The 27,959-nt window shown below is 45.4% G+C and overlaps 1 protein-coding gene and 1 pseudogene across 1 annotated transcript in view; both read left to right on the plus strand.

The window, feature by feature from the left end:
- DCLK2 (doublecortin like kinase 2) overlaps nt 6,372-27,959 on the plus strand; it is a 190,598-nt gene continuing 169,010 nt past the window's right edge. Inside the window, exon 1 of the mRNA XM_018061207.1 lies at nt 6,372-7,102. Coding sequence (XP_017916696.1) covers nt 6,682-7,102 — 421 coding nt within the window. The 5' untranslated portion in view covers nt 6,372-6,681. The remainder of the gene's footprint in view (nt 7,103-27,959) is intronic.
- Nucleotides 20,587-27,168, plus strand: LOC108637858 (annotated as a pseudogene).

The following is a 27,959-nucleotide window of genomic DNA, read 5'->3' on the forward strand; positions in this document are numbered from 1 at the left end:
ATGGGGCGATGTCCCCCTGAGGTTCTATGAGGCGCCCTTCCTGCCTCTTCCGGCTCTGATGGTGGCTGACACTGCTTGGCTGGGGCCGCATGCCCCTGCTGTCTCCTGGTGGGGATCCATCTTCATGTGACATTCTCCTTGCGTGTCTGTATCTCTTCTTATCAGGCATCTTATGTGAGATTCAAGGCCCACCCTACTCCAGTAGGACCTCATCTTAACTATTAACACCTGCAAAGGCCTTATTTCCAAATAAGGTCGCCTTCTTTTTCATTTGTTTTTATTTTGTTTTGTTTTCAACTGGGGTATAGTTGCTTTACAATGTTGTGTTCGTTTCTGATGTACAACAAAGTGAGTCAGCCATACGTGTACATATATCCCCTCCCTGAGGAACCATTTTTAAGTGCTTTGCACAACACTTTTTATTCAGATAAATGTTTCACTAAGAGGGGTTCCCCGATAGCTCAGTTGGTAAAGAATCTGGCTGCAATGCAGGCGACCCCAGTTAGATTCCTTGTCGGGAAGATCTGCTGGAGAAGGGACAGGCTACCCACTCAGTATTGTTGGGCTTCCCTGTGGCTCAGCTAGTTAGGAATCTGCCTGCAATGCGGGAGACCCGGGTTCAATCCCTGGGTTGGGAAGATCCCCTGGAGAATGGAAAGGCTACCCACTCTAATATTCTGTCCTGGAGAATTCCATGGACTAAAGTCCATGGTGTTGCAAAGAGTAGGACATGATTGAGTGACTTTCACTTTCACTTGGAAGGATGAATGATTAGCAAATCAGATAGTGTTTCTTGGTTAGGAAAAAGGGGGTGCATCTCAGTAAAGAAAGGATATATCTTACTCTGCAAATTCTGCAGCCCCTTGAAAGGGAAGTATTTGCTTTATAAATTTTAAATCACACAGTAATCAAATTAATTAATAGTTGCCTACCTAGTACTCCCAAATTTTGTTTGCATTAGAATTATAATGCTGAAACTAATTTTTCCCACCCCAATAAGTCTTTAAATCTGGGCCAGCTGGGTCTTGATATAAGCCATATTCACTATGCAAATATCTTATGAAAAGTGATTGCATCTTAATTCTTCTGTGAAGATCAGGGATAAAATTCTTCAAACAGATTAATGTAAAAAGCAGGCACAAAATGACTTTTTACTTTAGGAAACAGCTTTGGAAATATTAATACTTCTCCCCCCCAACCCTCTTGAAAAGCCATCATCTTTGTCAACTTAGGGATAGAGCCTTAGGGAATAATGTTAAAATGCTGGCATATTACATCATTGTACTCATTGTTTAAGAAGGGTGAAATCTTTCATCAGGAATCCTTGAGTGAGAACACGTGTTTACATCCTAAAGCTTGACTGACTGAACCTGTGCTGCCAGCCTGTATGACGACCCCAGGGAGTTCCTGGTAGCCATAGCCCTACATAGTCCTCTCCCGCATTAAGCAGGACTGACCTTTGTAACATCATCTCATTTGCAGAAATGACCGTGTATTACTTCCAAGCCTACATCATGAAAGACATCTGGCTTCCACCAAAATGCAGTTCTTGGGTGCAATCTCAAAAATGACAGAATGATCTCTGTTCATTTCCAAGGCAAACCATTCAGTATCACAGTAGTCCAAGTCTAGGCCCTGACCAGTAATGCTGAAGCAGCTGAAGTTGAATGGTTCTATGAAGACCTACAAGACCTTCTAGAACTAACACCCCAAACAGATGTCCTTTTCATTATAGTGGACTGGAATGCAAAACTAGGAAGACAAGAGATACCAGGAGTAACATGCAAATTTGGCCTTGGGGTACAGAATGAAGCAGGGCAAAGGATAAGAGAGCTTTCCCAAGAGAACACACTGGTCATGTCAAACACCCTCTTCCAACAACACAAGAGAAGACTCTACACATGGACATCACCAGATGTCAATACTGAAATCAGACTGATTATGTTCTCTGCAGCCAAAGATGGAGAAGCTCTATACAGTCAGTAAAAACAAGACTGGGGGCTGACTGTGGCTCAGATCATGAACTCCTTGTTGCAAAAGCAGAAAGAAGTAGGGAAAACATTAGACCATCGAAGTATGACCTAAATCAAATCCCTTACAGTTATACAGTGGAAGTGACAAATAGATTCAAGGCATTAGATCTGATGGAGTGCCTGAAGAACTGTGGATGGAGGTTCACGACATTGTACAGGAGGTAGTGATCAAGACCATCCCCAAGAAAAGGAAATGCAAAAAGGCAAAATGGTTGTCTGAGGAGGGCTTACAAATAGCTGAGAAAAGAAGAGAAGCTAAAGGTAAAGGAGAAAAGGTAAGATATACCCATCTGAATTCAGAGTTTCAAAGAATAGCAAGGAGAGATAAGAAAGCCTTCCTCATTGATCAGTGCAAAGAAATAGAGGAAAACAATAGAGGGAAAGACTGGAGATCTCTTCAAGAAAATGAGAAATACCAAGGGAACATTTCATGCAAAGATGAGCACAATAAAGGACAGAAATGGTATGGACTTAACAGAAGCAGAAGATATTAAGAAGTGGTAAGAATACACAGAAGAATTATACAAAAAAGGTCTTCATGACCCAGATAACCACAATGCTGTGATCACTCACTTGGAGCCAGATATCCTGGAATATGAAGTCAAGTGGGCCTTAGGGAGCATCACTATGAACAAAGCTAGTGGAGGTGATGGAATTCCAGTTGAGCTATTTCAAAGCTTAAAAGATGGTGCTGTTAAGTGTTGCACTCAATATGCCAGGAAATTTTGAAAACTCAACAGTGGCTACAGAACTGAAAAAGGTTAGTTTTCATTCCAGTCCCAAAGAAGGGCAATGCCAAACAATGTTCAAACTACTGCACAATTGCACTCATCTCACATGCCAGCAAAGTAATGCTCAAAATTCTCCAAGCCAGGTTTCAACAGTATGTGAACCGTGAACTTCCAGATGTTCAAGCTGGTTTTAGAAAAGGCAGAGAAACCAGAGATCAAATTCCAACATCCGCTGGATCATGGAAAAAGCAAGAGAGTTCCAGAAAAACATCTCTTTCTGCTTTATTGACTATGCTAAAGCCTTTGACTGTGTGGATCACAACAAACTGTGTAAAATTCTTAAAGAGATGGACATGCCAGACTACCATACCTGCCTCCTGAGAAATCTGTATGCAGGTCAAGAAGCAACAGATAAAACCGAACATGGAATAACACACTGGTTCCAAATTGGGAAAGGAGTACATCAAGGCTGTATATTGTCACCCTGCTTATTTAACTTACACGCAGAATATATTCTGCAAAATGTCGGGCTGAATGAAGCACAAGCTGGAATCAAGATTGCTGGGAGAAATATCAATAACCTCAGATATGTAGATGACACCACCCTTATGGCAGAAAGTGAAAAAGAACTAAAGAACCTCTTGATGAAAGTGAAAGAGAAAAGTGGAAAAAGTTGGCTTAAAACTCAACATTGAGAAAACTAAGATCATGGCATCTGGTCCCATCACTTCATGGCAAATACATGGGGAAACAACGGAAACACTGACAAACTTTATTGCCTTGGACTCCAAAATTACTGCAGATGGTGACCACAGTAATGGAATTAAAAGATGCTTGCTCCTTGGAAGAAAAGCTATAATCAATGTAGACAGCATATTAAAAAAACAGAGACATTACCTTGCCAGCAAAGGTCCATCAAAAACCATAGCTTTGACTAAAGCTATGGTTTTTCCAGTAGTTATGTATGGATGTGAGAGTTGGACTATAAAAAAGCTGAATGCCGAAGAATTTATTGCTTTTGAACTGTGGTGTTGGAGAAGACTCTTGAGAGTCCCTTGGATTGCAAGGAGATCCAGCCAGTCCATCCTAAGGGAAATCAGTCCTGAACATTCATTGGAAGGACTGATGCTAAAGCTGAAGCTCCAATACTTTGGCCACCTGATGTGAAGAACTGACTCCTCAGAAAAGACTCTGATGCTGGGAAAGATTGTAGGCAAGAGGAGAAGGGGACAACAGAGTTTGAGATGGTTGGATGGCATCACTGATTTGATGGACATGAGTTTGAGAAAGCTCTGAGCATTGGTGATGGACAGGGAAGCCTGGCGTGCTGCAGTCCATGGGGTCACAAAGAGTCAGACACAAATGACTGAACTAAACTGAATAACAAAACAAATGAACCACCCATTTTAAACCATTTACACAGTTGAAAGGCTCTGCAGTTGCTACTACTGAAGGAGGACTTAAGAAATTTGGCATTTAGGTTCTTGTTTCTCAAAGTGTTGTACCAAGACTAGCAGTACTGGCATTATCTGGGGCTTCCCAGGTAGCTCAGTGGTAAAGAATTCGCCTGCCAATGCAGGAGATGCAGGTTTGATCCCTGGGTCAGGAAGATCCCCTGGAGTAGGAAATGGCAACCCACTCCAGTATTCTTGCCCGGAGAATTCCATGGACAGAAGAGCCTTGCAGGCTACAGGCCATAGGGCTGCAGAGAGTCTGACAGAACTGGGTAACTGAGCACGCAGGAGCACACATGCACGGAAACATCAGAAATACAGAATCTCAACTTTCACCAAAGACCTAGTGACTCAGAATCGACATTTTATGAGATTTCCCCCACTACATGAAAGTATGTCAAAGTTTGAGAATCAACAATGATCTGTTTGAATCTTAATGTTACATCCTATCGTTGGAAACCCTGGCTGTACCTAATACGTAGTTCTAAAAGCTACTGTTTGGGAAGCCCAACTCCAGAAATTCTGATTTAATTGGCTTGGGTTGAGGTCTATTATGCTGGTAGGGGTTGGGAGCAGGAGGAGAAGGGGAGAACAGAGGATGAGATGGCTGGATGGCATCACGGACTCAATGGACGTGAGTCTGAGTGAACTCCGGGAGTTGGTGGTGGACAGGGAGGCCTGGCGTGCTGCGATTCATGGGGTCGCAAAGAGTCGGACACGACTGAGCGACTGAACTGAACTGAGGTCTCTTATGGCCACGGACCCAGTTTCACATACCCACATGTGTCCTGAGCCTGTCCTGGGGGTTCCCTGAGCAAGAAGGAAGCTTCTGGGGCACTGCATGGCAGTTCAACTTCACAGCTACTGAGAAACTCCATCATATTTTCTTCCTTTTCTTATTCATGCTCCTTCAGGACTTAATTCATTCCAAGAAAAGCCTGTGGCGGCTTGGATTTGCTATCTAGGGCCACTCAGAGAACCAGGTGCTGAAGCCCTCAGGGAAATTTACCACCTGTCAGATTAGCACCAAATTTCTGTTAGTTTCATCTTTTCCTAATGGTGAAATGGAAGTAACTATTATTGCTCTCCAGCCTTTGGAAAATATGCTTTTACTGTTGACCAGGCACTACTAAATTAAGGTTTCCAGTATGAAAGGTGCTTACAAATAATAGACATATTACTTAACAAGAAGCTCAAATTGATAATAAGTATCACTTAGATGCAGGTGGTGGGGTGCGGGGATTGTCTATTTACTAATGCATCCCCAGTAACAGAAACAATGCCTGAAACGTTGCATGCTTTAATAAATTTTGTTAATTAAATTCCTCAAGAAACAATAATGTGTGACCTTTCATTCATTCAAAGTGACCGAACGTACCGTGTTAGCGAACCTGCAACAGACAGTGTTTTACCAAAGGATTTTTAAATGAAGCTCCAGATTTCCTTTGAAAAATAAATTGTGTGCCCCAATCCACTGCCGTGTTTCAGGTGCCCTAGTTTGACCTCGGCTCCTCAGTTGGAGGCTGGCTAAGGGATGTGATCCCTGCCCTTGAATCTCCTTCCTTTGTAGTTTTTTTGACCTGCGCGGTTCCGTTTCCCAGGCGGAGGAGCGCGCGCCGCGGCTGCGCCCGTCAGCGCGCGGCGCGGGGTTGTGGCTGTCGGGCGGGCGGGGCCGCCTAGGACCCGGGAGGATCCGCTTCTCCGGCGCCGCAGAGCCTCGGCGCCCCCACGTGCGGCCCCCTCCTCCTCCTCCAGGCCCACCGCCCTCCCTCCGGGGTTTGGCATTCCTTGGGGAGCGGGAAGCCGCCTCCGGCCCTGCAGCGGGCCGGGCAGGCGGAGTGGTCGGGCCCGGGGGCGGATGCTCGTGGGTGGGCCGGGCCAGCCGGCTGCGGGGGAGGCGGGCTGCGCTGTTTCCCGCTAGGGCCGGACTCTGCGCGGGACGAGCCTCCGCGCGGTGCTCGCGGGCGGGGCCCGGGGGCGAGCGAGGCGGCGGCGCTGCACCCGGGCCTGGGGCCGGGCCGACGCCCCCGCGGCGCCTCTCCCACGCTCGCGGCCCCTCCCTCCCTCCCCCCGGGCTCCCGGGAGCGGCGGGCGGAGGAGCTTTGTGTGCGCCCGCGGGCCGGGGGCGGGCCCACCTTGACGGCGGCCGGCGGTCTCCGGGGCGGGAGCGGTGAGGCGTGACCGGGTGGAGCGGGGGCGTGGGGCTGCCGGGCGGCGGGAGGGACCGAGCGAAGCGCGCCGGACAATGAGCCGGGCAGCTCGGCGCTGCGGCCACTTCTAGGGGGCGCGGGCCTCCGCGGCTCCACCTGCGCGGAGAGGGCGGGATGTGCGGGCCAGGTGTCCCGGCGCGCTGAGGCTCTCTCGCAGCCCGACGTTCCCGAGCCGGTTCTCGCCTTGACCCCGGGCTACCTGGAGCCTGCGGCCGGGACGTGCTCGGCCGGGCGCCCGCCCGGAGCAGCCGCGATGGCCAGCACCAGGAGTATCGAGCTGGAGCACTTTGAGGAACGGGACAAAAGGCCGCGGCCGGGGTCGCGGAGAGGGGCGCCCAGCTCCTCCGGGGGCAGCAGCAGCTCCGGCCCCAAAGGGAACGGGCTCATCCCCAGCCCGGCGCACAGCGCCCACTGCAGCTTCTACCGCACGCGGACGCTGCAGGCCCTGAGCTCGGAGAAGAAGGCCAAGAAGGCGCGCTTCTACCGGAACGGGGACCGCTACTTCAAGGGCCTGGTGTTTGCCATCTCCAGCGACCGCTTCCGGTCCTTCGACGCGCTGCTCATGGAGCTCACCCGCTCCCTGTCGGACAACGTGAACCTGCCCCAGGGCGTCCGCACCATCTACACCATCGACGGCAGCCGGAAGGTCACCAGCCTGGACGAGCTGCTGGAAGGTAGGCGGGGAGGGCCCGGCGCGGCAGGTGCGGCCCCGCGGGCGACAGGTGCAGCGGCTGGGCAGCCTGCGGCGGGGCGGAGGCGGCCGCGGGGATTGTGTGGTTCTCTCTGCTGTTCCACAGGCTCTGTGTGTGGGGCGTGCTTTCACAGACCCTCGGGCCTTCCTAAGAGATAAGTGTTTTTTAAAAAAGTGAGAAATCCTAACGGGATTTGTGACATCTCTCAATATGGATGAACTTCTTTTGATATTTGCTCTTTTGAAGTGCTCCATCATTGTGAAAGTGGCTCTCCCGTGAGGATCTGGGTAACCCTCTAGCTCATAAGCTGTCTGTCCATCGCTCTATGTGGAGCTCAGTACGGGCACCTGTGGTGTTTCGGCTTTCAGGACCCTGTTGTACCGGGTCTGCTCAGAAGCTGTGTTTGTGAAACGCTCTAGGTTGCCTTTCCTGGTGTGCGTTGCAGCAGAAGTTCCATGAGGTCAGGAGAGGTGATCGGAGACTGTGGTTCTCAACCTTGGTTGCGTCTTGGCTCACTGGGAACTTTAAGAAGTAAGGGTGCCTGGGCCCCCTTCCCAGGTATTTGGATGTAAATTGGTTTGGGGTATGGTCTGACCATCTGGAGTTTTAAAAGCTCCTCAGGTGATCTGAATGTGCTGAGGTTGAGAAGGGCTGTGATAAGGGTTTTCCACGATTGGTTGGTAATGAGGTGCTTCAAGGTTAATCTTTCCTAGTTAGGGAGATAGAGGCCCCAGAATCAGCAATAGAGGCCTGTTACAAATTACGCCTAGAGTGTCAACCCTGCTGGACTCAAGGCTGTTTGGCCTTATGTTGGGTCATCCTTGAATTCCTGCACTGTGTAGACTTCCTTCCCTTCAGGGAGAGAAATCAGTTACTAGTAGTTAAGAACCTATGTGCAGAATGAAACAGGACCCATAAAGTTCAGAACCCAAGTATGTGCTGACTGTGTTTATATACAGCCTGCTCTCATGCATCTTTTTTATAATTTATTTTTTTTAAATTTTGGCTGTGCCCTGCGGCATGTGGGATCTTAGTTCCCAGACCTGGAATCGAACCCACACCCCCTGCAAGAAGTGAAAAATCTTAAACAGACCTCCAGGGAAAGCCCCTCATGCATCTTAATGCAAAGAGCACATACTGCTCTGGTAGTCAGTCGTCCCTGTATTGGCTTGGCAGGAGAAGGAAACTGAACTTGAAGCCAACTATTTTTCTTATAGTAACTCATCATGTTGTTATGCTCTGAAGGCATTATGTCCATTTTATGCATGGGGAAACTTAAGCAACACGCCTTGTCATACAGGACATGCGGTATATGTCCGTTCACCTGCAATTCACTTTTTAAAATTTTTATTGGAGGATAATTGCTTTACAATATTGTGGTGGTTTCTGCCATACATCAACATGAATACATACATCAACACAAGTATACATGTGTCCCCTCCCTCTTGAACCTCCCTCCTGTCTCCCACCCCATCCCACCCCTCTAGGTTGTCGGAGAGCACTGGGCTGAGTTTATAAAACAGATGTAGTCACACTGTGGAGTCCTGAAAGTGGTTGGGTTTCTGTTTAGTCACTGTTAGGGAAAGTTTTCCCTGCCCTAGGCTAGATGAGGACTCAGCCAAAACTACATTGTCTTTTCTGTGTGTGTGTTTGTGACTTCACAAATTCTCCTGCACATTTGAGTGTTTTGGTTTTAAAGGCTGCCTGAGGTGATAACAGCCAGCAGAGGATTAGAATGAAGATACATTGTTAAAAGGGTTTTATTGCTTCATCCTGTTGCAAACTTAAAAGTAACATTTGCCTAGATACTTCAAAACTGAGTAACAAATTTTCTGATTGACCCAAGGCTAGGCTAGTGGCCCCATGGAAGGGTGGAGGCAATGCCTTTTGCTTAAATATTCATTACTCACATGCCCTTGGGGAAACTGTGCCTAGTGTGATCTGAGAAGGGACAGTAGTTTTAACATCCTTTTCTGAAATAATTTTAACAGTGTTAGCTGCATGAAATGAATGTAATCCAAAGGTGAATATCATCCAGGGGGCATGGTCAGCATTTCCGTTATGCATATGAAATGAGAACACATATGGTGTACTGAGTTTGTCATTGCTCTGGTGGTACATGGCCCACTGAGTCTAATTCTCAAATTCTCCTACTAATTTCTGTAGGACAGGGAACCATAAGTATACGGAGTCCAAATTACACCACAATATGAAAAGTGATAGAACATAAATATTTGCAACAGAGAACTGTTTCCCTAGTATAGCCAATTGCCCACTTGTTTCAAATGTAATAAAATTATATATATTTAAATGTAGTAAAATCACTGCAAATGAAAATTTAAGCACTTCTTTTGTCATAGTGCTATTCTCTTTGACAATAGATCTTTGAGTCTTGAATTTCCCACAAAATGAATGGACTACCCTGTTTCAAGGCAGTTTTTAAGAAAGATCCATCGATGCTTAATACCAGCCATTCAGTAATTTATATAGTTTCAACATTTAGCTAAAATTGTGTACTCAAATGTTCAGCTTTATCATGCAGCAGTACTAATGAGCCGTCTGTGAAGTTATTTGCATCAATATCACCCATGTCGTCAAAATTGACTATTTCATCTTAGTTCATCATTTTTAATAAAGATTTTCTGATAGTATGTTTTTACATCATCATGTTTAGCTGTTCTCTCCTCTGCCTCTTCCATTCTGTGAAATTTGTAGTTTAGGAGATACTGTTTTTCCTAAAATGTTTTTTTCTAAAATATTTGCTGTGAAGAATAGAAAATGATGACTCAAGATAGCTGGGCATGAATGCTCCTTCAGAGCCTCAAGCTCACTGAACTTAGATGACAAAAGAAATTTGCATGGCCCAGATTTTTTTCTTCTGCCCTTGAAATCCTCTGGAGACTAAAACCTGCTCAGGTGTAGGCTGGTCCTTCTGCACTGCACTAACCAGCAGGCACCTTGAAAGTGAAAGTCACTCAGTCATGTCTGATTCTTTGCGACCCCATGGACCATACAGTCCATGAAATTCTCTAGGCCAGAATACTGGAGTGGGTAGCCTTTTCCTTCTCCAAGGGATCTTCCCAACCCAGGGATCAAACCCAGGTCTCCCGCATTGTGGGCGGATTCTTTACCAGCTGAGCCACAAGGGAAGCCCAAGAATACTGGAGTGGGTAGCCTATCTCTTCTCCAGCAGATCTTCCCAACCCTAGAATTGAACTGGGGTCTCCTGCATTGCAGGCAGATTCTTTACCAACTAAACTATCAGGGAAGCCCAGCCTAATGGTTTAACTCCCCTTGCTGCGTTAATTTCAACGAGTTGGTGCTGTGCATACCTGTAATCCTATTTAGTCCATATAACTGGATAGGGACCTTCTCTCAAAGGACTGTGAGTCATAGCAGTCAGTACTGGGAAACACAGGTTGAACTGTCTGAAGCCATGAGCTAGCCAACCATGTCACAGCTCTGATAAATAACTGAGGATGTCCGGCTTACACGTTCCTAGGTTCTCAGAACTCTTGGTCTCAGTGTTGTTTCTTGAGTGTTCTCTTTTTCAGAGCTTGAGCTGTAATTATTTTGATGTTCCAAAGACAGATGCCCAAGGACAGTGGAAAAAATGCATGACCAAGTTGATGTCCCTAAGTTCTGCTGACTGTGGATTTGAAGAAAATTCACCTCCATTCACGGCCTCAGTGTCCTGTAGAATGAAAGGTTGGCAGATCCCCTAAGTTAGATCCCATCTGATCTAAAATATATACCCTTCCCCTGCCTAAGTGGTTATTTATTGTGTAATGGTCTGGGGTGCCTTCCCTTACCCAGAAACTATCTTCCAAAGAATTGGCAAGGCAGCAAATGCCTACACTACAAGGAGTGGTATGTGGCTCTGAAAAATTGTTTGCAAGGAGCCTGAATAGTTGCTGCCTATATCTGCTTCTTTCATTACAAAGTAGTGTGTCACTTTATATCATTTATACCTTTTCCCCCTCAGTCAACAATGAGTAAACCTCTTCCATTAAGCTATCTTAAATTAGCCTGAATTTGAGAAAAATTAAATTCTAAAAGAAATCAAACATTTGAAACTTCTGAGGTTTTCCTACTGTGCCTAGTTTATTGAATCTCTGGTCATTCAGTCTCTTTGGTTATTCAGTCTCCTTGAAGGTGTTGGATCAAAATATAGTGACAGTTACTTTTGAGTAAAAATGAGTCTCCCATAAGAACTCACATTATAGGTTTTATCCCCCTTGAAAGGTAGATTTTTATACCAAGAACAGTACCTGAGCTCTTGGAACTTGTTATAGTGAAAGCAACATAAACCCATGAGATATAAGATATTTGTTTGTGTGCGTGCTTGCTCAGTCATGTCCCATTCCGTGACTCCATGAACTGTAGCCCTCCAGAGTCCTCTGACCATGGGATTTCCCAGGCGAGAATACCGGAATGTTGCCAGAGGATATCCCAACCCAGAGATCAAACCTGCATCTCTTGCATCGGCAGGCACATTCTTTACCACTGAGCTACCTGAGAATCCCCTGTAAGATATTTGCACATGGTGAAAAGCAGGGCACATTTATATACAGCAAGTATGATGACTGGACATAATAGTTAACATTGGATCTTCACTCTGCAAAAGCTTCTCTACCTGGGAGACTCCTATCTCCTTCCAGACCCTCTTCAAATATCATCTTTCTGTGAACTCTTCCCACATCTCAGGGTCATTGGTCTCAAAGTGTTGTCGATTGAGAGGATAGTTGTTTTTCAAGGTGTTGGGGGTGCAGTTTTTTCCCTCACGGTGATCACATTCTAGAGGGGGCTTCACCGGTGGCTCAGTGGTAAAGAGTCCACCTGCCAGTTTGGGAGACACGGGTTCCACTCCTGGTCCAGGAAGATCCCACATGCTGTGCCGGACCAACGGACCCCATGTGCCAAGAGAAGCCACTGCAATAAATAGCCCAGAAAATGACTTTCCCTCTAAGTCTCTTGATTGTCAAGAGAGAATTCAAACTATGAATTAAGTTTGAATAAGGTTGTTCCTCTATATCTGTGGAAATGTGTGTTTTGGAAAATTGGATTGTATTTCCAATGAATCAGAGATGCCCTGCTGACTCATAATGGTGCAGACGATGTACTCTTCTGCAGTGCTTGCTTCTATAAATCTGATTTTTTTCCCTTCATCTCATTTCCTCAAAACAGGGGAACTCAGGTCTGCTATAATGCAGCTGCATAGGAGGCTCTTTCCAGGGGCAAAGGGAAGAGAAATTTTCATTTGAAGCATAAAGAATTCTAGAATGAATTCTAAGATGAAATACTTGGGAGAACATTTGTGAGATGAGGTTCTGACACAGTGATACGCTGGTAGTTAAGAGAAGATCACTATTTCATGAGGTTTTAAACTATGGAAATGGATGTTTTTATGGCCCTGTGATATAAAGTAAAGGGAACTAGAATTGTTAAACAGTGATTATCACACTGCTTTCTTCATCATAGAGAGGTCAGGGAATTTCTGAGCATCTGTACTGCCTGGCTAAGCCTCTGCTTCTCATCCCCACCAGCCTCTGCTCCTACCACTTTTGTTTTTTCTCTCTTCTATTGATAAAGTAAACCGTTACCCTAAGGATGATATATCAGTCACTGTAGATGTAAAGACAGTTTTAGGATGTTTTGTGTATAGTTCCTAAAATGAACCCTGTATTGACCTGTACACCTGCACAGTAAGGTCTGTGCATTCAAATTCTGCAGGGTGCCTTACTTGGCTTCAGTGTCCTCATCTGCAAAATGAGGAAGGTTAGTCATTGCTAAGAAGTCTTCCTGCTTAAAGTTCAGTGATCTTGAGAAATGCTTCCGGAAGTGGGAAAGAGAAATGATCTGTCTGCCTCCATGTCTCTCTTTAAAAATTGGCCAGGTTTTGTGTTTGAATGTGGTTACCCAGGTTCAGATGGAGTTCTTAGGATCTCCAGTAACGTCTAGGAGGTTCTTCTCCATAGAATGTTCTTAGGAAAGAGGAAATTACAAACCCATTGGGGGTGGGGACCATGGCCATCTTGTTCATTCCTTTTTCCTATCAATAAATACTTCTGGCACATGATGTTTTATTTATTTTACCTTTGTGCCACATAGAAGATAATTTTGATAGGTGGGAATAAGTGGGTATTGGTGTCTAAAAAATCTTTCTTAGTTAAGACAACCGGCTGAACAGTTGGCTAGATTTGCAGAGGTGGACTTAGTTCATGTCACTGGCAAATAGTCCTTGTCTCTTGTCTCAGTTTTGAAATAAGATCTTATTCAAGGAAAAGGGATGCAGTATATTTATATGTTAACAACTTGTCGATTTCACTAGTGTCTGAGATGCCTAACTCGTTTTTTCTCTCTGGAAATCTTTCATAATCTAATTCTTATACCTTTATTTTGAATGTGTGTGTTAAATCCCAGGACTATTCTAAGCCCCCTACTATTTTCAGCATCTGCTTTGAGTTAGTTCTCTGACATAACAAAGACTTAGTTTTGTTCATCTTTTCATATTTTTATTTTAAGCATTGTATTTAGAGAATTTATTTCATATATAGTTTAGATATGATGTGTGTTGTACTATAGTTTTAAAATTCTATGTGTTGGGACTTCCCTGGTGGCTTCAATGGTAAAGAATCTGCCTGCAATGCAGGAGACTTGGGTTCAATCCCTGGGTCAGGAAGATCCCCTGGAGAAGGAAATGACACCCTACTCCAGTATTCTTGCTTGGAGAATTCCATGGGCAGAGGAGCCTAATGGGTTATAGTCCATGGGGTTGCAAAGAGTCGGACATCACTGAGCAACTAATGCTTTCATTCTTTTATTCATTAGAGCATGCAGTAATTTCCATTCTAATTCAGGCTATTTGATCCTGTTTGCCATATCTCCTGCAGCCTAAACTGCTAGACTGGCCATATTGTAATCTGTCAGAAGCTACTACCTTTGAGACTGAAGGAATGGGAAAATATTGATTTGTGAGATCAACTTTGCTACTTTTGATTATAACATTTACTAACATCTCAACATAAATAATCTACAGTTGTGACCTACTATGTTTTTTGTTTATGCATTGGTTAAATTACAATCACTAGCAACCAAAATATATCACAATAGAAGTTTTAAAATTCTCATTGATTTGTTTCTTCTTTCACTGTATATGTTTTACAAATTTCAGATTACTCTGTTAATTTTTTGTCGTTTAGTCACTGAGTTTCTCTTTCCAGCATCTGGCTTTGCTTCTGTGACCAGTCACATCCACTATTGCATAGAAACCTGGAATATTAGGTCCATGAATCAAGGCAAATTGGAAGTGATCAAACAGGAGATGGCAAGAGTGAACATTGACATTTTACGAATCAGAAAATGAAAATTGACTGGAATGGGAGAATTTCACTCAGATGAACATTATATCTACTACTGTGGGCAAGAATCCCGTGGAAGAAATGGAGAAGCCATCATAGTCAACAAAAGGTCTGAAATGCAGTACTTGGGTGCAGTCTCAAAAATGACAGAATGATCTCTGTTCGTTTCCAAGGCAAACCATTCAATATCACTCTCAGTATCAGTGTATCAGTATCAATATCACTATCACTATCAACATCAGTAATCCAAATCAATGCCCCAACCAGTAACGCTGAAGAAGCTGAAGTTGAACAGTTCTATGAAGACCTACAAGACCTTCTAGAACTAACATCCAAAAAAGATGTCCTTTTCATTATAGGGGACTGGGATGCAAAAGTAGGAAGTCAGGAAACACCTGGAGTAACAGGCAAAATTCGCCTTAGAGTACAGAATGAGGCAGGGCAAAGGCTAACAGAGTTTTGCCAGGAGAACGCACTGGTTGTAGCAGACACCCTCTTCCAACAACACAAGAGAAGATCTACACATGGACAGCAGGTGGCCAACACTGAAATCAGATTGATTATATTCTTTGCAGTCAAAGATGGAGAAGCTCTATACAGTCAGCAAAAATAAGACTGGGAGCTGACTGTGGCTCAGATCATGAATTCCTTATTGCCAAATTCAGACTTAAATTGAAGAAAGTAGGGAAAACCGCTAGACCATTCGGGTATGACCTAAATCAAATCCCTTATGCTTATACAGTGGAAGTGAGAAATAGATTTAAGGGACTAGATCTGATAGACAGAGTGCCTGATGAACTATGGATGAAGGTTCATGACATTGTACGGGAGACAGGGATCAAGACCATCCCCAAGAAAAAGAAATGCAAAAAAGCAAAATGGCTGTCTGAGGAGGCCTTAAGAAGAGAAGTGAAAAGCAAAGGAGAAAGATATACCCCTTTGAATGCAGACTTCCAAAGAATAGCAAGACGAGGAGAGATAAGAAGGCCTTCCTCAGTGATCAGCGCAAAGAAATAGAGGAAAACAATAGAATGGGAAAAACTAGAGATCCTTTCAAGAAAATTAGAGATACCAAGGGAATATTTCATGCAACGATGGGTACAATAAAGGACATAAATTATATGTACCTAATAGAAGCAGAAGATATTAAGAAGAGGTGGCAAGAATACACAGAAAAACTATACAAAAACAGTCTTTACAACTCAGATAGTCATGATGGTATGATCACTTACCTAGAGCCAGATATCCTGGAATGTGAAGTCAAGTGGGCCTTAGGAAGCATCACTACTAACATAGCTAGGAGGAGATGGAATTCCAGTTGAGCTATTTCAAATCCTAAAAAATGATGCTGTGAAAGTGCTGTACTCAATATGCCAGAAAATTTGGAAAACTCAGTAGTGGCCACAGGACTGGAAAAGGTCAGTTTTCATTCCAGTCCCAAAGAAAGGCAATGCCAAAGAATGCTCAAACTGCCACACAATTGCGCTCATCTCACATGCTCAAAATTCTCCAAGCTAGGCTTCAACAGTACATGATCTGTGAACTTCCAGATGTTCAAGCTGGTGTTAGAAAAGGCAGAGGAACCGGAGATCAAATTGCCAACATCCATTGGATTATCAAAAAGGCAAGAGAGTTCCAGAAAAAATCTATTTCTGCTTTATTGACTATGCTAAAGCCTTTGTGTGGATCACCACAAACTATGGAAAATTCTGAAACAGATGGGAATACCAGACCACTTAACCTGCCTCTTGAGAAATCTGTATGCAGGTCAGGAAGCAACAGTTAGAACTGGACATGGAACAACAGACTGGTTCCAAATTGAGAAAGGAGTACATCAAAGCTGTATATTGTCACCCTGCTTATTTTAACTTCTGTGCAGAGTACATCATGAGAAACGCTGGGCTGGATGAAGCACAAGCTGGAATCAAGATTCCTGGGAGAAATATCATTAACCTCAGATATGCAGATGATACCATTCTTATGGCAGAAAGTGAAGAAGAACTAAAGAGCCTCTTGATGAAAGTGAAAGTGGAGAGTGAAAAAGTTGGCTTAAAGCTCAACATTCAGAAAACTAAGGTTGTGACACCTTGTCCCATCACTTCATGGCAAATAGATGGGAAAACAGTGGAAATAGTGACAGACTTCATTATTTGGGGCTCCAAAATCTCTGCAGATGGTGACTGCAGCCATGAAATTAAAAGACACTCCTTGGAAGAAAAGTTATGACGAATCTAGACAGCACATTAAAAAGCATAGACATTACTTTGCCAACTAAGGCCCATCTAGTCAAAGATATGGTTTTTCCAGTAGTCATATATGGGTGTGAGAGTTAGACTATAAAGAAAACTGAGTACAGAAGAATTGATGCTTTTGAACTGTGGTTTTGGAGAAGACTCTTGAGAGTCCCTTGGAGTGCAAGGAAATCCAACCAGTCCATCCTAAAGGAGATCAGTCCTGGGTGTTCACTGGAAGGACTGATATTGAAGCTGAAACTCCAGTACTTTGGCCACCTCATGCAAAAAGTTGACTCACTGGAAAAGACCCTGATGCTGGGAAAGTTTGAAGGCGGGAGGAGAAGGGGACAATAGAGGATGAGATGGTTGGATGGCATCACCAATTCAATGGATATGAGTTTGAGTCAACTCCGGGAGTTGGTGATGGACAGAGAAGACTGGCGTGCTGCAGTCCATGGGGTCACAGAGTCAGACACGACTGAGCAACTGAACTGAACTGAGTCACTGGGTTGTGCTTGATTCTTTTTGACCCCATGAACTGTAGCCTGCCAGGCTCCTCTGTCCATGGGATTTCCCAGGCAAGAATACTAGAGTGGGTTGCCATTCCCTTCTCCAGGGGATCTTCCTGACTCTGGGATTGAACTGGTGTCCCCGGCATTGCAGGTAGATTCTTTACCACTGAGCCACGGGGGATGCCCTTGTTAATTTTTGTGTAATAGCAGTGTAATTGTTTCTGAAAAACAGTGTTGGATGCTCTCTTCCCCAGTATCATTGCTCATTATCTCTGTTTCTTAACAGTATTTTTATCTCATCTGTTAAGGAATCAGGAAAAGAAAAAGGGAGTTACGGAAACTTGCTACTGGTTGTATTCTTCATCAAGCCTTGGAGAACGAAACAACTTGAGAAACAGCCTGATGTAAACTCGTCTTTTCTTAGTTTAGTGATTAAGGCCAATAGCTAGAAAGTTTCACATAAACTCTGTATGTGAAACACTTAGCAGAGTTCTAGCATGCTGTGGTGGAGAAGGCAATGGCATCCCGCTCCAGTCCTCTCGCCTGGAAAATCCCATGGATGGAGGAGCCTGGTAGGCTGCAGTCCATGCTAAGGGTCAGACGTGGCTGAGCGACTTCCCTTTCACTTTTCACTTTCATGCATTGGAGAAGGAAATTGCAACCCACTCCGCTGTTCTTGCCTGGAGAATCCCAGGGACCGGGGAGCCTGGTGGGCTGCTGTCTATGGGGTCGCGCAGAGTCGGACACGACTGAAGTGACTTAGCAGCAGCAGCAGCAGCAGCAGCATGCTGTGGCGGAGAAGGCACTGGCACCCCTCTCCAGTACCCTTGCCTGGAAAATCCCATGGATGGGTGAACCTGATGGGCTGCCATCTGTGGGGTTGCACAGAATCAGACACGACTGAGCGCTTTCACTTTCACTTTTCACTTTCAGGCATTGGAGAAGGAAATGGCAACCCACTCCAGTGTTCTTGCCTGGAGAATCCCAGGGACCGGGGAGCCTGGTGGGCTGCCGTCTATGGGGTCGCACAGGGTCGGACACGACTGAGGCGACTCAGCAGCAGCAGCATGCTGTGGCTCTTTGATTAGTGGGAGTGCTCCTCAGCATCTCAAGCAAAAATGTGTGTCCTTGTAACTTCCCCCTGTGATTCTGGAGCCACCCTTTGGAGCCGTAAGACTTCAGATGGCACTGAATGGCAGCACTTCACACATCTCATGACAGTGGTCATGCTTCCTCCACTGTTTCCCCTTTCTGCCCATCCCCCAAATGTAACCACTTTTTTTTTTTTTATGAACATCTGGTTTCTTTATCTTTTAACCTCTTGACTGAATTTTTTTGAGCTGTTCTCACTATCAATCTCTTGCTTAAAATTGGAGCCAAGTCTTCCTTTAAGATGAGTAGTGAAATTTAAAGGTGGACTGGGGAAACCTTGTTGAGGATGGTTTACTTCTATTCAGATGATGAGCCAACTGAAGGACTGACCCTGTGTCCATTATGCCCCAGCTTACTTACAGATAAAGTACGATGGGCAAAACTTTTTTCTATTTCTGTTTTGACTGCATGGCTCCTAGTTGTGGCATGCAGACTTCTGTTTAGTTGTGACACACGGACTCAGTAGTTGTGGTACACGAGCTTAGCTATCCCATGGCATGTGGGATCTTAATTCCCTAACCAGGGATTGAACCCGTGTCCCCTGCATTGGAAGGTGGATTTTTAACCACTGGGACTCCAGGGAGGTTCCCTAGATGGGCACATTTTGGTTTGAAGATCTCTTTCTCAGTATCCTTAAAACTGCAGCATTTCTCAAACTTCTTGCAGTGTTGGGATAATTAAAATTGAAAAACAATGTAAAAACCTAGTAGCCAAGTTGCAGAAACCCAGCACTGCCTTAGTTATTTTAAACACACTGTCACTTAAATATTTATTGAGGTAGATGTACCTGTGCATATAGGTCTTAGACACCAGTACAACTAGACAAACAAATTGATAACCTAAAAGCCAACAAAACTCTGCAACCAATAAAAATGCAAAATAGCGACATAAAGTTCCAGATACTATTTGCTTAAACTAAATTGTTATTCCCAGTGTGATCGTGGTGCTGAACACTGATCAGGCTTGGTGTGCTGAGTTTCAGAATGTCGTGTGATGAGTCTGTTTTGTACCAGTAATGAACCTTCATTCTTGCAGGGTGAAACTGTGTCCTCTGGCCTTAACTCTCTGTGCAAATGTCTTGTATGTAGAGTAAGTCCCTTCCTCCTCTTTACCTCCCAGCAGAATTGCACAACATGATGCCAGAAGTGTGGAGGCTGTTTGCACAGAGTGGCCTGACTGCTCTTGGTTTAGAAATAGACATTCAGCTGTCCCAGATAGGACGGTGTAAGCATTTTAAGTCTTACTGTCAAATTAAGTACAGAACTGGGAGTTCCCTGGTGGCCTAGTTGTTAGGGTTCTGGGCTTTTACTGCCATTGCCCGGGTTCAGTCCCTGGTCAGCGAATTGAGATCAAGGAAGCCATGTAGCTGGAGAAGGCAACGGCACCCCACTCCAGTACTCTTGCCTGGAAAATCTCATGGACAGAGGAGTCTGGTGGGCTGCAGTCCATGGGATCGCTAAGAGTTGGACGTGACTGAGTGATTTCACTTTCACTTTTCACTTTCGTACATTGGAGAAAGAAATGGCAACCCAGTCCAGTGTTCTTGCCTGGAGAATCCCAGGGACGGGGGAGCCTGGTGGGCTGCCGTCTATGGGGTCGCACAGGGTCGGACACGACTGAAGCGATTTGGCAGCAGCAGCAGCAGCAGCAAGCCGTGTAGCTCGGCCAAGATAAATAAGTACAGAATTAAAATTGCCATGATGAATGCTTGTGGATTTATGGGGTATGGGGTATGGGGTATGGTTGGCTTAGGTTTGAGGAGCAAGGAGACAGATTTGATCTATGGGTTCCATCCTACTGGGAGATTGTTGTTGTTGAGTTGCCAAGTTATGTCTGACTGTTTGTGGAGATTAGACTTTTTTTTCCCCTCAGCTTTAAGGCTTTTTGGTTAGTGTGTAGCATTTTTGTTTTTACTTTTACATTATTTCGTTGGTCTTATGTTAACTTTGCCCAAATTTCAATGCCGAAGCATGGAGTTGTGGACCTGCTCCCTAGACGTTGTGATGTTTGGCGTAGCTTTTCCACCGCTTCTGCAGTGGAGGGCGCACAGGCTGTGCCCCTGCATTGTCCCTTCGGGAGGTTGTCTGCAGCCGTTGGCCTTCAGATGTGCTGGGGCGTGCTGGGTCTTGGAGGTGAAAGATCTCGTTTTGCGCCCTCAGCCCTGCCCTGCGGGAAAGACTCATATTCGTTTTGTGAAGGTGGCCGCAATGGTCCAGCGTCCGGGTGAGAGCCGTGAGTTTTGTGTCACTCTTCTGGTTCACGTAAGTTTAAATTCTGGACGTTGTATGGTTTGGGTAGAAAACCCAAATTAAGCTGTTTGCCATGACAGGGTAGCAAGTCCGTCTAACTTTTCCTTACTCTGTATTTTTCTTAACCAGCTGGGTGTGGGAACTTATCTTCGGTGTGGTTTAGATGGAGATACTCACATTATTTCTGAGGAGGGCATGGCAACCCACCCCAGTATTCTTGCCTGGAGAATCCATATGGACAGAGGAGCCTAGAGGGTCACAGAGAGTGAGACACGACTGAGCAACTAAGCACGGCACAGCATTCTCTTTATTACCCACCCGGTAGGACAGTCTCACAAATGTGCTTGATTAAGGACATCGAATCCTCTTATACATGCAACATACCCAAGTTTATTTTTCTTGGTTACACTCCTGTATGTAATGTTTTTCCTCAAGTTTGGAAGTTGGGAAAGAATTTAGGTTTCTAAGATTTTTTTTGGTGATATTGGACCTAAAGTTTCAGCCATAGTTTTTTTTTTTCTTTCCTCTTCTTTGTTACCGTATTTAAATCTGTGTGTGTGGGCGGGGGTGGGGTGGGTGGGGGAGGTTTTCTCTAAGCTTGATGAGTCCTTGCACTTTAGACTTGTAAACAAGTTTTCTTTTTCATCAGGAAGTTCTTGCTTGCTTCTACTCCCAGAGTTAGGTATAGTCTCAGTGTCCAAGTTTTGTGTATCTGTTTCTGCCATGAATGTCAAATAGTTTGTAAATATAGCTAATTAATGCTGTTAGACAGTTAATGTAAATATTTTAACAGAGGCGGATAGAAGACTTTCATAGTAACCGGTAGGGCTAAAACATAGTGTTGTGGAACTTCCAACTGTGAATTTGCATTTAGCTGTTTACAGTTTGTAACAGTAAGTGGCTCAGTGGTAAAGAATCTTCTTGCCAATGCAGGAGACATGGGTTTGATCCCTGGATCAGGATGATCCCCTGGAGAAGGAACTGGCACCCCACTCCAGTATTCTTGCCTGGGAAATCCCATGGACAGAGGAGCCTGGCGGGCTACGGTCCATGGGGTTGCAAAGGAGTCAGACCCGACTTAGCAACTAAACAACATACAACGGTAAGTTGATGTTTTAAATGTTGAGGAGTTACTGTAATTTAGCTATTAAAATATATTTCATGTATAATTCACACAAAAACACATGCACACGTTTCATTGATTGAAAGACATTTATTGGGGGCCTCCCTGATGGTTCAAACGATGAAGAATCTGCCTGCAATGCAGGAGACCCAGGTTCGATCCCTGTGTTGGGAAGATCGCCTGGAGAAGGAAATGGCAACCCCTACAGTATTCTTGCCTGGAGCATTCCATGGACAGAGGAGCCTGGTGGGCTATAGCCATAGGGTCGCAAAGAGTCAGACATTTCTGAGCAACTAACACATTCACTTACATTTATTGGAGTGAAAACGTGTCACGGTCTGAAATGAAAACATTCCAGTAGGTACTAGGCAGCCCTCCCAGCCTGCTTGTCTTCCTCTGTGCCGCAGGTTGCCCTCTGAGGGGCTTTCATGACCCGAGAGTGTCTCGGACCACACGTGACGTCCATCAGGAGCCTGGCCCGGGCCTTTCACGGTCAGTCCATGTGACAGCTACCTGTGCAAATGTTTAACCCAGGAGCAATGCAAATCCAAACCCTGAGGTGTGCAGGTTTGCTCTGGAAATACGTGTCTTCGTCATGACTTTGACAAAGGTGTTCTGGGCGCCTCCTATGTACCAGGTGCTGGGCTAGGTGTGGGGAACATCAAGATAGGGGTGCCGGTGTTTTCAGGGAGCTTCCAGTCTGGGCAGTGGCTTGTAACCAGATTGTGTTCCAAGTCAACTGTGAAATTAGGAAGCCTTTCTCACATACTCTGGTCACACGTTCCAGTGTTTCTGGTTCAGATGAACAGTGGTGAGGCCTGGGCATCTGGGTTCTACAATAAAACCATCATACACAAAAGAAATTCTCCCCTGAGGACCAGCAGAAGAGACAGATAAAGAATAAATGATTGTGAGAGGTTAGCACACTGTAGACTCCAGATACAGTAAATACACCGAAGAGCGACCTAATTTTAAAAAGTTTGAAACTTACCTATAGAGAATTCATAAAACATACATGTATAGCCCAGTGAGTTATTAGGAAGTGAACACCTTTGTGACTCCTATCAAGAAATAGAGTAGTGGGAGCTCCCTGGCTGTCTAGTGATTAGGACTGTGCTCGCACTGCCAGGGCCCTGGTTCAGCCCCTCTTTAGGAAACTAAGACCCTGCAAGACGCATGGCATGGAGAGAAAAAGCAGTAGGATGCTGCCAGCGTCTGAGAAGCGCTCCCTGTGTCCCTTCCTAGTCCCGGTAGTCCGACTCCTGCTTTCCTTTGTGCTTTACTGCTGAGGAGGGCACCTCTAATCAGTATAGTTCAATTTTACTTGTTTTGAGTTTAAAGAAATTAAATCCTACTGCATTCTATTCTTTTTTCGTCTTTTGCTCACTGCTTGTAAAATTCATCCAAATTGTTGCATGTGGCTTGTTTGTTCATCACTGCATGGCAGTACGTTATATGACCACACCACGGTCTGTTCTCTTGCTGGACACGTGGGTTGATTGTCATCTTTGATTACTGAGCAGCGCTTCTGTAAACACATTTGTGTGTGTGTGTGTATAAACTCTGGTGCCCATATACACCAGTTTCTTTTTTTTAATTAATTTATTTTAATTGGAGGCTAATTACTTTACAATATTGTGTTGGTTTTGCCATACATTGACATGAATCAGCTATGGGTGCACATGTGCTCCCCATCCTGAACCCCCCTCCCACCTCCCTCCCCACCCCACCCCTCAAGGTCATCCCAGTGCACCAGCCCCGAGCACCCTGACTCATGCATCGAACCTGGACCGGCAATCTGATTCACATATGATAATATACATGTTTTAATGCCACCCTCCCAAATCATCCCACCCTCGCCTTCTCCCACAGAGTCCAAAAGTCTGTTCTGTACACCTGTGTCTCTCTTGCTGTCTCACATACAGGGTCATCGTTACCATCTTCCTAAATTCCATATGTATGCATTAGTATACTGTATTGGTGGTTTTCTTTCTGGCTTACTTCACTCTGTATAATAGCCTCCAGTTTCATCCACCTCATTAGAACTGATTCAAATGCATTCTTTCTGATGGCTGCCATATACACCAGTTTCTTCAGGGAATTTTCCTGGGGTGGAAACCTGTATGACGTGTACATGGTCAGCTTACTTATCACTAGGTAATGCCCCCCTGTTTTTCTTCAGTGATTGAACCAGTTTAAAGTACATGGAAGTTTAAAGTACAATATATCAAAATTCCTATTGCTTTACCTCCTTGCCAGGGGTGATGAATCTTGACTGATCAGTAAAAAAAACAGGTAACGAGAGAGGAAGAGGAAGGCTATTTCAAGCATGTGAGTGAGAATGAGAAAAGAGGGTGTGGTGAGTTTGGGAGGAAAGTGCATGCATCTGGTGTGACGGTACCTTGGGAGCCTGGGCGGAAGTGCGGGGGGTGAATGGAAGTGTGTGATAGGCCGGGCAGTTGGGCCTTTGTTCTGATGGCGGCAATGCAGGCAGAAGACATCAGATCTACACTTTTCAAAGCTTGCTGTGATAGCTCCGTGGGGGGGTGAGCTGCTGAGGCCTGCCACTGACTCGTAATCAGGGGAGACCCGAGAGAGCGCACGGTTGAAGGGTGAGCTCCCGAGATACTCAGGCCACTGTCAACAGTTCGGCCAGTTCTGCTGAACGTGGGTAAAGAGAGAAGAGAGGCAGAAGTCTGGGTTTTGCCTGGGCGACTGTGTAAGTGGTGTTGCATTAGGCTGGTGAATTCCAGAAGTGAGAGTTTGAAGTCGAGTGGCAGTGCTGAGGAGTGGAGTTAGCTTCAGACGTGGCGTTCGAGATAACCCCGCTTACCTGGTAGAGATGCTTTGTAAGTGGCTTGAACTCGAGAGGGCTGGACTGCAGGTGTCTTCAGCGTCCAGGTGGTGGTTGAAGCCATTTGCAGGGGTGGATGCAGCTGCTCACAGGGTCTGAGGAGGATGGGGTGGATGGAGGGTGGGAAGGGAATTCTGACAAACAGACCAAGGAGGAGCACCAAAGAAGTGAGGTAAGCGGGAAGAAGTTAGATCGTGGAGGCTGAGGAAGAAAAGGATTTGCAGGAGACAACTCGTGACTGGTGTCCAGCACCCTCAGAAGACATCAAGTGACATTACAATATGTGCTTTTCTTGTGGCAGGAGAGACATGCTTGGGGTTAGGGCATGTCAGCCAAGGGGCCGCAGGAAGCAGAGGTGATGCCGCAGGGGCTTTGAGCAAAATGTGGGTGAGGAAGTGGGGAAAGCAGATGAGGACTGTCTAGCTGGGCACTGCGTGTGTTGGTGGCTCAGTGATGCCCAGCTCTTTGCGACCCCATGGACTGTAGCCCGCCAGGCTCGTCTGTCCATGGGACTCTCCAGGCCAGAATACTGGAGTGGGTTGCCATGCCCTTCTCCAGGAGATCTTTCCAACCCAGGAATCGAACCCAGGTGTCCTGCATTGCAGGCAGATTCTTTACCGTCTGAGCCACCAGGGAGTGAATGGAACCCAAAGCGCCTCAGGTAGAGGGGGACAGGGAATGAAGAGGGGAGGATTTGTGTGTGGTAAGGTCGGAGACACTTGTGTATAATCCTGTGTGAACAAAGAAGAATGTGCCTGACTGGAAACCTCAGCATGAGAGGCAGGAAGGATCCAAATGTGGGCAAAGGGGCATGACGTTGAATGGGAGGAGAGAGCCCTTGTCACCGAGACGGGAGAGGAGGCGAGAGAATTGGTGCAGACTGAAGCGTGTCTGTAAGAGATGGAGGTGTTCAGAGAGGAAGAGTTTGGGAAGTTCCTGGCTTCTTGCCTCTTAAAGAGGAGGCAGTTCATTTGGTTCAGTAAGGATGAAATAACGGTTAACAGGTACCCAGGTTACATTACACAGCTGGTGACGGTCGGTCTGTCAGCCTGGCCAGCCTGAAGTTATAGGGAGCATCTCTGAACAGACGTCAGTGGTAAGAAGCTGCAGCTATGCCTCTGGAGAGTGGCAGAAGTCGGACATCTTTCTGTTTTGCACTCTGCTTGAAAACAGTTAGGGTGGTGTGTAAACCACCTCGTGCTTCTATCCCTCCTTCTACACTGAAAACAAAGCCTTTAAAAAAAAAGGTTCATTGAGGTGTAGTCGACTAACAATGTTAGTTTCAGGCGTATAGCTCAGTGATTGAATGCTTTTACAGATTACACACCATGCAATATTATCGTAAAATGTTGGTTTTATTCCTTGTGGTATATCTCACAGTGTTGTGACTTACTTTCTAGCTGGTCGTTTGTAACTGTTAATCCTCTCCACCTATTTTGCCACTCTTGCAGCTCCTCTCCCTTCTGATGACCACCGGTTTGTTCTCTGTATACAAATCCTTTTCTATATAGTATTCTTGTGATCATAATTTATAACATGATTTCCCACCAGTGTGTTATGGTCAAAGAACTGTTGTTAGAGACAGACTGTAAATATGTCTGAGCGTGTGTACGTATCTCAGCTCTCTTCAGCTGAAGACCACCAAGAGCACACCCAGAATTGAGCAAGTTGAATTTCCCACTCACGGCAGCAGGCAGGAGTGGACCCCACAGGACGCCTCAGGGCCACGCAGGAGAAGGCGTGACAGCTGCCGCAGAAGTTGGGCTTTGGGTGGATAGTTTCAGGGAGGTTCTAAGGCAGCAGGGACTCCTGGATTAATTCAGGGAGGTTCTAAGGCAGCAGGGACTCCTTCTGGATTGGGTGTTGTCAGAAGAAGGGCGATTCTGTGACTCAGTGTCTTGCTAAATGTTATACTGAGGGCAGACGACTGAGGGAAAAGCTAGACTGGCGAAGAAGTGGCCGTCCCTGAGTGACCTTGTTTGTGTCACTCTGTCACCTCGGGGTGGCCTCGTTTGATACAGATATTCTGTGAAGTGATACCCGCAGAGGAACACAGGTTGGACCATCTCAGACCAGACCCTGAGATCTAGCTGTGACTGTCAGATCAATTCTGACCATCCTCAGGGACGGCTTTAGTTTTGATATATCCATGTATGATATTTAGGTATATACATAACACATTTATAACTTTCATTTTAAATGAGATGTTTATTCCTTGTTTTGGTGAGTGTGTAATGTGTCTTGGTAAAAGTTTAAAAGATTCTCTGACAAGTTAGGGGAACAAGGTCGTGAGGAAAGAAGCGCCCGGTTTGCAGCCGCCGTTTCTTCCGCCTTCAGTCTCTGCATCTTTCGCAGAGCTTCCAGCAGCGCTGTGCTGGGACAGAGCGTCCAGAGGCTTGCATCCTCTGTGGTCCATAGGAGCCACTATGAGGAGGGTCCAGGGAAGAATATACCACTTTCAGTGGAAAGCAAGTGGCGATTTCTAGCTATGATGACTTGGTTCTTTGGGTTTGGATTTGCTGTACCTTTCTTAATAGTGAGACATCAACCACTTAAAAAATAATCAATGAGACAGATAGGAAGAGGAGCATATTAAGAGGTGGAATCTCTTAAAAGGATCAAACCCTTGAACTCAGCATCCTAGATATGTTTGTAAATAAACTTACGGCATAAATCCTTAACGCCTCTTCTCTGGAATATGAAAGTGAAACTACAGTCGTTCAGTCGTGTCCAACTGTTTGCAACCCTGTGGCCTGCAGCCCACCAGGCTCCTCTGTCCATGGGATTCTCCAGGCAAGAGTACTGGAGTGGGTTGCCATTTCCTTCTCCAGGGAATCTTCCCAACCCAGGGACTGAACCTGTGTCTGCCGCATTGCGGGCAGACTCTTTACTGTCTGAGCCACCAGGGGTGATAATTGAGCATGTGCTTATTACATTTTATTTGGGTAATATTGCATTATTACTTTCTTAATTAGACCTGTGATTTAAAAGAAAAAATAATTCTCTCACAGTGTAGCATTTTATGCATATACCAAGGTTCACTACTTGAGGGCATACTTTGTCAGCTGTGTCCTTAGCATTAAATGCACTGCCGTTTGGAAACCTTGTTTCCTCTCTGGAGAATGTGTAGGAAACAGAAGACTCTTTCACTGACCCAGGGGGGAAGTAGGTGCTGATGAGGGCAGAGAGGAGGGATATTTTTAGGAATATTTAGAAGGTTAATACGACACTGTGCAGCAGTGATGCTCCAATAAACTCCTTTTCTTGGTATTCATTTATTTTGGTTGTGAGGAGTCTTGGTTGCTGTGCACAGGCTTTCTCTAGTTGTGAGGAGCAGGGGCTACTCTCTAGCTG

Source organism: Capra hircus, chromosome 17 (assembly GCF_001704415.2).
Source record: "Capra hircus breed San Clemente chromosome 17, ASM170441v1, whole genome shotgun sequence".
Taxonomy (NCBI): Eukaryota; Metazoa; Chordata; class Mammalia; order Artiodactyla; family Bovidae; genus Capra; species Capra hircus.